Below are 12,139 nucleotides of genomic sequence, written 5' to 3' on the forward strand. Positions count from 1 at the left end.
AGTTCTAGTATTTTGTTGCTTGTTTTTTGTCTAGTTGATCTATCTATTTGTGATAATGGGGTACTGAAGTCCCCCACTACTATTGTATTAGTGCTTATATAGTTTTTCTTGTCTGTGAGTATTTGTTTTGTATAATTGGGTGCACTAGTGTTTGGTCCATAAATATTTATGATTGTTATCTCTTCCTCTTGGATTGTTCCCTTTACAAGGGTGTAGTATCCTTCTTTGCCTCTCTTAATCAGTGTGGGTTTGAAATCCACTTGGTCTGCAAAGAGGATAGCTACTCCTGCTTTTTTCGGGTTACCATCACATGGAGTATTGTTTTCCACCCTTTAACCTTCAGTCTATGAGTTTCTTTTGAATTAAGTGTGTTTCTTGTATGCAGCATATTGTTGGATCTTGCTTCTTGACCCATTCTGCCAGTCTATTTCTTTTGATTGGTGAGTTGAGACCATTCATTGATGGTTATAACTGATATGTATTGAGTTATCATTGTCGTGACTTTTTCTTTTTGTTGGATTCTTCACCTTTGCTTTTAATTTTGTGCCCCATGAATTCATTCTGCTGAGCTTCCTTGGGTTGTGATCCTCATGGTCTTTTCCTAGGATTTCGTCTAAAATTTTTTGGAGAACTGGTTTGGTTTGGTATTCATGAAGTTCCTAAGGTACTCTTTGTCATGAAAGTATCTTATTTCACCATCAATTTTGAAAGGCAGTTTTGCAGGGTACATCAATCTAGGTTGGAGGCTGTTTTCCTTTAGGGTTTGAAACACATCACTCCAAGCTCTTCTTGCCTTGAGGGTTTGCATTCATAAGTCTGCTGTGATTCTGATGGGCTTTCCTTTGTATGTGATTTCTTTCTTTTCTCTAACTGCTTGTAGAATTTTGTTCTCCTGTTGGGTTTCTGGAATCTTAACAATTATGTGCCTATGTGTTGATTTTTTTTGATCAAGGCTAGTTGGAGTCCTATATGCCTCGCTTACCGGTATGTCAAGTTCTTTTCCCCTTCTTGGGAAGTTTTCTGCCATCACCTCTGTGAAGCTTTTTTTAATGTCATCTGCACTCTCTCCTGTTTCTTCATTGACTCCAGTCAGTCTTATGTTACTCTTCTTTGCATTGTCTAGCAGCTGCTGGATTGTTTTCTTGTGGTCTCTTACAATTTTAAAGCAATTTTTCTTTTCCTGGTCACTAATTGCAATCTTGTCTTCTATATCTGAAGTTCTGTCTTCACATTGGCTCATTCTGCTGCATGGACTTTCAATGGAGTTTTTAATCTCCTGGAAATCTGTTTGCATCTGTCTTATGGATTCCATTTGTTTCCTATGTTGGGATTCCATCATGTACCTCAGCTCCTTTATTTTTTTTATCTGTGTCCTGTTTAGATTTATTAATTATGTCTTGCACTATGGGCACAATCTCTGCTGCTATGTGAGAAATTATTTCTGATTTCATTTTTTCCAGATCCTCTTTCATTTCTAGTTCAGGGAGTCCAGGTGGTTGAGTATCAGAGTGTTCCATCTCTTTTCCCTTTGGGGTTGGTGTAGGTGATCTGGAAGTCTGGTTCTGAGCCTTGTTTACATGTCTTCTCATTTCGACAATGGGCCAGTGGGTGCTGCTGTCCCCGACAGGGCTCACCTCTTCTGTGCTGGGAGCTATGGCACACCTACCCGGAAGCCTCCTCTGGGCTGGGAGCTGCGGCATGCCTACCTGGGAGCCTCCTCTGGGGTGGGAGCTGTGGCATGCTGACTGGGAAGCCTCCTCCAAGCTGGGAGCCATGGCATGCCTAATTAAAAAATGTTTTAAAATACCAATTCCATGCTGAGCATGGTGGTGCACACCTATAATCCCAGCACTCAGGAGGTTGAGGCAGGATGATCACCATAAATTCAAGGCCCCCCTGAACTACATCATGAGACCCTGTCTCACCCCTCCAATACCAGTTACATATTAAGTATTTATAATATATATCTCCCAAAAGTATATAACTGTTATATGTCTTCAATAGATAGATATATACTCATCAAAAGGAACCCTACTCAAGATGACACCATGGTCCATTTACCTTACCCATTTTCTTTTTCTTTTGCTTCCTTTTTTTCACCTTCCTAACCATTAGACTATACAGATTCCTCATTTCCATCCCACACTGGCTATTGTCAACAGCTTTCCCAGTCAAGGCAGTGTGGGTCATGATGCCTTTTCAAGTTTGCTGATCTTAGGCAAATGCTATCTTAGGCAAATGCAGTTTATTCATCAAATGTTCTGATTTTCTCCTCATTCATACTGAGATTGTTTTGATCTCTGCTCTACTTTGTGTGCACACATTTGTTTCTCCCTACATTTGTTGCTGAGTGTTCCAAGTGTTATGCCTATGGAAGGGCTTGGTTATTTTATACGTTTTGAATAGTTCCATGTTATATTTTATACCTCTTCATACTTCCAATCCCTAGCCCACTTAGAAAAATGCCTGCCGCTCAGAAGGCATTCATTCAGTTTGTGAGAGTAGTTGGCCGTAAAAATGCTTATAGAATATAATTCAGCTGGACTTTGTAGCTAGGTTTGTACCAGTTGAGAATTAAGATATTTATTCTTTCCTTCATTACTTTCCCTACACCATTTTCCTATCTCCCACACCAAAAAAAAGCACCTCTGCCTATTTGGTTTTTTTGTTTTTGTTTTTGTTTTTCTGCCTATTTGTTGAGATTGTAAGGAACAATTTTAAATGAATAAGAGCATGAGCTTTAGAATTAGAAAGCTGTGGTTCAAATGCAAAACTTGCTAGCTGTTTGAACTTGGTAAGTTGAATAACCTTGCAAAGCCTTGAGTTTATAGGCTATAAAATAGGAATAATAATAGTACTAACCTAATAATAATGTTACCAAAATTAAATGAGATAGCACCTTGAGATAGAATGAGATAGAATGCCTTGGCAGGCATTGTCCTTGGTTAATAACAATAATGAGGAAGAAAAGAATAGCCATCAGCACTGTCATATATTCTAAATACAAATGTATGAACTTATCCTATCATCTAAATAGCCCTTGTAGTAGGTACAATACCTGTGCCATTTTACAGATAGGAAGTAACAGAAAGGTTCTGTAACTGCCAGTGATCACATAACTAGTCATTGTCCTTAATAGTCATTAGTGATTGTTTTATAACAATGGTGGGGTTATTGGTGCAGCTTTTTATGTCTACCTTGTTCCTGGTGACTCACTGCTGCTGTTTTCTTGCAGGTGATTATCCTGCACCGAGAGCTGTCCTCACAGGACATGACCATGAAGTTGTCTGTGTTTCTGTCTGTGCAGAACTTGGGCTCGTTATCAGTGGTGCTAAAGGTTAGAAGTTGTTTATTACATTTTAAATCTTTAGAAAATGTACCATTTTCTGAAGCTGTGATCTTTGATTTATTTCTTCCAGGAGAGTCTCCACAGAAAAAATGTAATCCTTAGGCTCTTTGCAGCTGTTTAACTTTATTAATATTTACTAGTACTAATACGTATAAAAGTTTATGTAGCATTTTGTGGTCACCAGCATTCTAATCATAACACTGATAAATTAAATTGCAGTACTCCCAAAGATGCAGCCATTAAAAAAGACATTTAAAAGACAAAGAGGAAATGTCCCTGACACAATAGGGGAGTTGGGGGATCCAGTTACTCTTCAGACTTGGCTCTGAGTCCACCTTCTTCTGCAGATCCCTTTCTTTACAAGGCTGAAGACTGTGTAGAGGCTGGTGGAAAGGAAACAGGTTTATATGGGTCTTTTCTCTTATGGAAGAGGTACTATTGGGGAGAAATCAGGAAATTTAGGTCACAATTCTGCTCAGGTAGCTTCTCTGTGGGATGACTCAAGGTAGAAAGGAGCCTAATCCTTAGGAGAAACTGAGGGAACCAAAAGGCTGGAATCTGGGAGAATGTGGCAGAGGCAAGGAGGGAGGAGACTGAGCAGGTAAGAGGGGTCAGTGGCACAAAGATTTGCATTTTTTATGCTCAGTATAATGAATAATAGTTGATTTTTTTTTCCTCCCCTGTACTGGGGATTGAATCCAGGGCCTTCACAGTGATCTATATCCCCAGCCATTTACTTACGTTTGAGACATGATTTCACTAAATTTCTAAATTGCCCAGACTGGGAGGGCTGGCATTCCAGGCTTGGCCACCATGCCCAGGTCATTGAAGATTTTAATCAAGGTGATAAGATGATCATATTTGGCTGCTACAGCTAATTCCCATTGCTTTATGGAGATTGGAATAATCTGAAGTCAAGGGACCATTTTTACACACACACACAAATATATATATGTCTATATTACAAGGAAAGTAAGTGATACATAGTAAATGTAAGAAAAAAATTAATTTTTCTATAGGTAGTGGATGATTTTAGAGGCAATTGATATTTTCTTTTTTCTTTTTCTCTCATGTTCTATAGTTCTTATCTTAGTAATTGGGGAACATTTTTTATAGTTTTATAATGTCGCTTGTTTCATAAATTCATGTCTACTCAAATCAACTGATTAAAAAATAAAAATGCTTTGGGGAAGATCCCCAGCAGTGGAATAGCGAGGTCGAATGGGACTTCCAGTCCTAGTTCTTTGAGGTATCTCCATACTGATTTCCACAGTGCTTGCACCAGTCTACACTCCCACCAGCAGTGGAGCAGGGTTCCTCTTTCCCCACAGCCCTGCCAGCATTTGTTATTGGTGGATTTCATGAGAGCAGCCATTCTTTCTGGAGTGAAGTGGAATCTCAGCGTTGTTTTCATTTGCATCTCTCGAATGACCAGTGATGTTGAACATTTTTTCATGTATTTATTTGCCATTTCTACTTCTTTGTCTGAGAAATGTCTGTTCATTTCAGATGCCCATTTTTGGATTGGGTCTTTAAATTTGGGAGGTCTGATCTTTTTAAGTTCTTTATAGATTCAAGGTAGTAGACCTTGGTCTGAGGAAGAGCAGGTGAAGATTTTTTCCCACATTGTGGGTTGTCTCTTCACACTGCTGGTGGTTTCTCTTGCTGTGCAGAAGCTTTTTAATAAGAAGAGATCCCATGTGTTGATTTTGCTAGTTCACAGGCACCTGAGGTTTTGTTCATAAAATCTTTTCCTACATGGATGTCTTCAAGAGTTCTACCTAACCTCTGTTCCAACTGGTTCAGAGTTTCTATTTTAATATTTAGATCTTTAATCCATTTTGATTTTAGTTTAGTGCATGGTGAGAGATATAGGTCTAGTTTTAATCTTTGGCAAGTTGAAGCCTAATTTTTCCAGCACCATTTATTAAAGAGACTATCTTTCCTCCAGTGAGGGTGTTTGGCTCCTTTATCGAAGATGAGAGGGCTGAGTGTGTCTGGCATTGTTTCTGCATCTTCTAATCTGTTCCACTGGTCCTCAAGTCTGTTTCTTTTCCAGTACCATGCTGTTTTTATCACAGTAGCTTTATAGTAGAGTTGCAGGTTGGGGATTGTGATACCCCCTGCCATGTCTCTGTTACCTAGAATTCCTTTTGCTATTCTGGGTCTCTTCTTGCTCCAAATGAATTTTTGGATTGTTTTCTCGAGGTCTATGAAGTATGCTGCTGGGATCTCAATTGGAATTGCATTAAATCTATATAGCAGTTTTGGAAGTATGGCCATTTTCACTATATTAATCCTTCCTACCCAGGAGCAGGGGATATCTGTCCATTTTCTGATATCATCTTCAATCTCTCTTTTCAGAGTGCAGGAAGGGCTGGGCAAGGGTGAAAATTAAGAACCAAGAGAGACTATGTAAAGGTGCAAATTTCCAATGATGAATGTCATTATATTGTATACCTAAAATGTACCAATGATTAGAATGAATAATCGATAATGTAAAATAGGAAGAAAAGGTCCAAAATGGTAGGGGTAGTGGGAGGGGCAGGGGAAAGGAAAGAAGGGAAAGGAAAAATGCTGAGAAATGGAAAAAATGGAAATAAAGTCTTTGTAAATAGGGAAGGGTGGAGGGCGTGAAGGGAGGGCTAGGAATGGGGAAAAAATAAGAACCAAGATGCATTATGTAAAGGTACAGTTCCCAATGAGAAATGTAATTGTGTTGTATACCTACAATGTACCAATAAAAGAATTTAATACAAAAAAAATAAAAATAAAAATAAAAATGAATTTATCCTCATTTTTGGTGGAGTTTTATTGTGTTTTGAATAGAGCAAGGAGGCAGACATATAATAACATCTATATTAAGCACTTATTTTATTTTCATGAATATGGCTAGTGATTTTTTTTTAATCTTATCACACAATTTCTACAAGTACAAAAATCCCCCAGAGCAGTTGGGCAAAGTCCTTCCCCCTACTCCTTTTACACTCTTGCCTTACTGTTTATTTGTTGGAGACAAAACGTGTTTTTGTAGTGTGACTTACTTTATTAACTTCTTTTTTGTTTTGGTACTGGAGATCGAACTCGGTTCCTTGTGCTTGTGGTGGAACAGCTGGTGGAACCACTGAGCTAAGTCCCCAGCCCTTTGAATAACTTCTTAATCTTACTTTTATATTTTAAGAATAGATTACAGAAAACAAATAATTTTTTTACATAGTGCAATATTAAATTTTTGATGCTAATAGAGAAACTTAGCAACTTTTCTGATAATTCTCCTAAACTTTTTTTTTTTTTTGGTGGTGGTGGTGGTGGTAGTCTGGATTGAATTTATGGCCTCGGGCATGCTAGATAAGCACTCTACCACTGAAGAATATCCTTAGCGCAAGTAAAATTTCTAAAAGCACATTAAGAGAAACTTTCTGGGACAGTTTTATTGTCACATAATCTATGAATTATGTTGTGTTATTATGAATATTATCTAATGAAGGATAAAAATTTGTAGATGTGTATATCTCTTATTATTAAACAGCTACTCTCCATTTGGTCTGTTCAAATATAAGCTCAGTGCATGACTTTGCCCAGCATACCTCTCTCCATTTTTGTCTTTTAGCAAATCTGCTTGTCCACCAGGTAAGGTTTTGGGTTAGTAAGTGCATGTGTGTATCTGTCATCACTGACTGACCCCAGACACTGATATTTCTACTCCACAGAGGGGCCCTGCCTTGTCCACACCATCACTGGAGATTTGCTGAGAGCCCTTGAAGGACCGGAAAACTGCTTGTTCCCACGCTTGATTTCTGTATCCAGTGAAGGCCACTGTATCATTTACTACGAAAGAGGACGATTCAGCAATTTCAGCATTAATGGGAAGCTTTTGGCCCAAATGGAGATCAATGATTCAACACGGGTAAATCTGCGTGTTCAGTGCAAAAAAGGAAGGGAGCAACAGATTAAAGATTGTTTTGTATTAACTGACTCAATAGAACTTCTCTGGCATCCATACAAATGCATGATGGTTTGGAAAGTATATAAATTCGTGTAGATCGATACTTTGATCAAACTCAGAATTCCTTTAATTAAACCTAAATAAATCAGTGAATTAGTCTTTAGAGACTATAATTGTTATTTGATTGTAGGTCACAAAATGTTAAGGAGACTTTTGTAATTGTTTCAGCACTGCACCTTCAAAGCATTAAAAGTAAGTTTATGGTAGAAAAGTCCTGTCTTTAGAACCCTAAACCAAGATTACAAATATCTATTTGCCCTTCATTCACAAATAGATTATAATTGCTAGTTCATTGGTATTAAAAACTATTTTGAAATATGCTCTGCCTTTTGTTCTAAAACCCCTTAATGTTCAGAATTTAATAAACCATTGTGTTATTTAATTCTCAAGTTCTTCCTAGATCACATTGATAATATTCTCTTTGAGATTTTTATAATTTAAATTGGCATTAACAAGGTCCTTTGTCCACATAAGAACTTTGATGAATTCCACACTGGAAATTCTATGGATTGAATTTTAGAAAACTTAGACAAATGGCCAAAAGGAGATAATAATTATAATGGAATAGACTGAGTGTTTTTCAGCAGTGACCATTGATTTTGAAAGAAATGTTGGTTTTCTTCCTTTTTTCTGAAGGCCATTCTCCTGAGCAGTGATGGCCAGAATCTGGTGACGGGAGGGGACAATGGTGTGGTGGAGGTCTGGCAGGCTTGTGACTTTAAGCAGCTGTACATTTACCCCGGATGTGATGCTGGCATTCGAGCAATGGACTTATCCCATGACCAGAGGTGAGTTGTGACAAGGACAAACATAATCAATAAGAATTGTCATCAAACGCTTTTATCTGTCTTACCAAGGGTGAAATGTGCTCAAATAAGTTCCTGATACCCAGATGGAAGAAAGACTAGTACAGAAAAGGGTAAACTGAAGAAAGGAGTAAGTACCATAAAACAGGATTCCAATAAGAGGGAAATGGGAAGGAAAACATCAGAAATGGGTCTGATGACCTAAAACATAAGGTTCATTTGCACCAGCATCTCTGTTGTCAGAGCCTCTCCTATCATAGGCTTTTCCTGACTAAGACTGTATGAAGGAAACATTTTTAGCAGAAGTTGGCTTAGGAGGGGAGACCTGCTTTGAGCTAAACAAATTCTAGCAAAATGCATAGTTGTAGACTACAAAATGTAAGATACACTCATTACCTGAAACAAATTCCCCCATTTTCTTATTCACCTATTTCTTATTATGTTATTTTATTGTATTTCATGTGGTCTCCTAAAATAGTTTAATCCTTTCTTGGATATAAATATTAATTGATACGATTTTCCTTAGCTTTCAGGTTGCAGCAAGATTTTATTTTCTAAATTTCATTTTTGCATTTATTATAAAATGAAAATAGTATAAGGAATATAAAGCCTAAAGTTTCTAAACTAAAAAAAATTAACTGGAACCCTAGAATTTTAAAATGACATGTAATATCCCCTTGTTTTGTATTTAAAAGAAATAAAAGGTTTTAACCAATTTTTTAAAGTACATGAAATGTTTCTTATAAGAACACTGGTTAGGCCCGGGGATTTAGCTCAGTGGTTTCGCGGCCTGCTGCGCAAGCACAAGGACCCGAGCTCGATCCCTGGTACCAAAACAAAACAAGACAAAAAAAGAACATTGGTTATTAAATATTTTAAACATTAAGACATATTGTAAATTTAGCAAAGCATCTTTACAATATAGTAAAATGGTACTAAAGCCATCAAGATAAACAATATAATTTATTCTGGGGGAGGGATATTTGTTCTGCAGCAGGCTGTTTTTAAAGTTTAAGGTTGTCATTAGAGTATTCCACAGTAAAACAGTCCATTTTGAGGAATACATGGGAATGCTTTGCTGTGTCATTATTTGTATAAACGTGAGTATCTCTAAAGTGTTTAAAATAATTTATTTTCTTAAGTATTTACATATTCTCTCTAATATTCTTTCACATATTCATTTTGCAAATATTTGCTGCCACCGTCATAGTTGAAGTATTAGTATACAAAGTACTCAAGATGCATAACAAGATTACTCACCCCAAAATGTTCAAATGATCATACACAGGAGAAGCAGGGGGACAGTGACAGCACTAGCAACTGATCATTCTCTTTAGGGCTAAGGAAGCCAGGGAGGACTTCATAGGCTGTTCACCCGCTCAATAGGCTTGGACACAAGTAAGTCACAGGGCATATTCAAAGTCACAGTAGTGCTCGGGGTCTCTAAATGGAGCAAGGAAAGATACCAATTAAGTTGCCATTTATATTTAATCTCATTCTGAGTTTGGATTATTCTTGCGTCTTATAATGTCCCCAGTGTTTTGGGACAGTAGTACATATGTAGAAATTATAAACTCATGGATAAACCTATAAGTGTATAATCAAAAGTATTTCTCTGATTAGGAGTAGGATTAAACATTAAGCAACACTTGATCTGGACAGAAGGTCCTGAGATCTGAACTCAGACAGTGGCAGTGAGCTGGGCAAGAACCATGCCAGAGAAGAAAGCCTCAGGGCCAGATAGCTGTTAGTAAGACACAAAGAAGAAAGGCCAAGTGTGTGGGCTGACTCAAGATGCACATGAGAGACTGCATAGTGTAAATTAGCAAACACTTGCATGAGTTTGTATCACTGTTAACGCCTGCCTCTGCTTTTCCAGGACTCTGATTACTGGCATGGCTTCTGGCAGCATTGTAGCTTTTAATATAGATTTTAATCGGTGGCATTATGAGCATCAGAACAGATACTGAAGTGAAATGAAGAACCAAAAGCCAAGTTCAAGCTGAGAGCACAAGAGCTGCATGGAAAGGCAATATCTGGTGGAAACACTCCTCTACATTCACCTCTGTTTGTACATTCCATCACACCCAGCAATAGCTGTACATTGTAGTCAGCAACCATTTTACTTTGTGTATTTTTTCAAGACTGAACACTAGCTGCTATCAAGCAAGCTTATATCATGTAAATTATATGAATTAGGAGATGTTTTGGTAATTATTTCATATATCGTTGTTTCTTAAGAAAAGGTTGTAGTATGTGTCACAAGAGACTTTTGACAATTCTGAGGAACCTTGTGTCCAGTTGTTACAAAGTTGAAGCTTTGAACCTAACCTGCATCCCATTTCCAGCCTCTTTTCAAGCTGAGAAAAATAAAAATAAAAACACGTTTGATACTTTGTACATCAGATGCATCTTATTTAAAGGGATACTTTTGTAAAAGTAAAACCTTGTATAAAGAACAAAATGTTTCTTAATTTTATTGTGGAGTTACAACTTGCATGTTCTTTACTCCTGACGTCTAGACGGAACAGGTGCATTCACACTATGAAGCGAAAAGATCTGTCCAAGGACACAGCTTATAGGAAAGAGTGGAATTTGGGCTCGATCAGCAATTTTTTGACATTTTCACCAAAATATGGTTTGCACTTTTTAATCTAAATTCATCCCTTCTAAGTGAAATTTTCTCATAAATCATTTGGATAGTAAGCCATTATTTGCCATTTTTGGTACTTTATACAAAGAAAATTCAGCCCTACCCTTTATAATTTGAAGACACAGCAGAAAGGGGGCTTAGGGATGAGATCCTGGTTTTGAGTATATAAATAGGAGTCATGATCATTAGCTCCATAGTAATGACTTCCCGACACCCGGACGTCTCTTCCAGAGTCATCCCGCTGGCTTAGTTTGTATACATTAGGGCAGGAGAATGATACACTTTTTCTTCTTTGGTTTTTGAATAGCTTAGGTTTCTTTAATAAAAAGTCAGACATTATTACAATGATAAATGAAGTTATTCTTTTAGGTTCTTGTGAAATTCTCACCTAAAGCCACATTCTTAGCCTAAGGCATTTCATCTTTTATGATATAAAATGATGGCTATCAAATGATTTTCCATACATTGTACTGATCAAGTTATACACCCAGGGGTATACACTTTATTCATGTTTCTTCTTTGTATATTTGGTGACTGTGTCGTCATAGATGTACATATTGTGTCGGTAGGGCTATGAGGCATGTTACAGGAATGTAATTTTCTCAGAATTTACACTCACTTGCAGTCATTTATTTAAAAAAATAAAACAAAATAATGGGTTCTTTGTATTGGCACTTTGCACCAGAAACATATCATTATTTATTGATGTGGTTACTTATTTGTTATCCACCTTGTACTAGTAAGTTTAGCACTGAATTATTCCTTCTTCATTGTTGTTTGTATTTATGAAATTCTGAAATTATGGGGAATCAGTGTAATGATTAAGTTATTCATCACCAGGCTGTAAGCAATATCTTGAGTTTGTAGCTTAGAATTGGGAGGATACTGAACATCTGGAAGACAAGTTCATTTCATCTTGAGATCATGGTGAAATATTTTGGATATATAAATTCCTTAAGCTATTGTAACCATGTTTTATTGCAAAGATGTAAAATATGCCAGATGTGTGTGAGTTGGAAATCAAAAAAAGAAAAATAAAATATGCAAAGAATTCACTGTTTCACATTTCATTGGACATGTCGCAAACATGCATTCGTTATATTGTCATGCAAGTTTAAGAAATCAACAGTGCCTCATATAAGGACCCAGCAGCTAAAAACATGAAACAGTCCTAATGAGGTTCTGTAATTTGCTGAAACATGAGCTGCTCTGCTTGACCATCTGGCAGGGATTTGGGGCAACAGTGACCAGAGGGAAACTGCCCTCATTATTTATCCTGCATAATCCACTTTGGGGTTATTTTTCATTTTATTAAAAAGGAACTA

General features: G+C 37.1%; 1 protein-coding gene across 8 annotated transcripts in view; it reads left to right on the forward strand.

The window, feature by feature from the left end:
* Nbea (neurobeachin) overlaps positions 1-11,869 on the forward strand; it is a 702,149-nt gene extending 690,280 nt beyond the window's left edge. For all 8 annotated transcript variants that reach the window (XM_004854743.3, XM_087199596.1, XM_013075842.3 and 5 more), the window contains 4 exons: positions 3,236-3,337; positions 7,060-7,256; positions 7,992-8,143; positions 10,041-11,869. In XM_004854743.3, the coding sequence (XP_004854800.1) occupies positions 3,236-3,337; positions 7,060-7,256; positions 7,992-8,143; positions 10,041-10,131 (542 nt within the window). In that variant the 3' untranslated portion in view covers positions 10,132-11,869. The remainder of the gene's footprint in view (positions 1-3,235; positions 3,338-7,059; positions 7,257-7,991; positions 8,144-10,040) is intronic.
* Positions 11,870-12,139: the final 270 nt, after the last annotated feature.

The sequence above is a fragment of the Heterocephalus glaber genome, unplaced genomic scaffold (genome assembly GCF_053883595.1).
Source record: "Heterocephalus glaber isolate CG9 unplaced genomic scaffold, H.glaber_assembly_v1.0 deba00001720, whole genome shotgun sequence".
Taxonomy (NCBI): Eukaryota; Metazoa; Chordata; class Mammalia; order Rodentia; family Bathyergidae; genus Heterocephalus; species Heterocephalus glaber.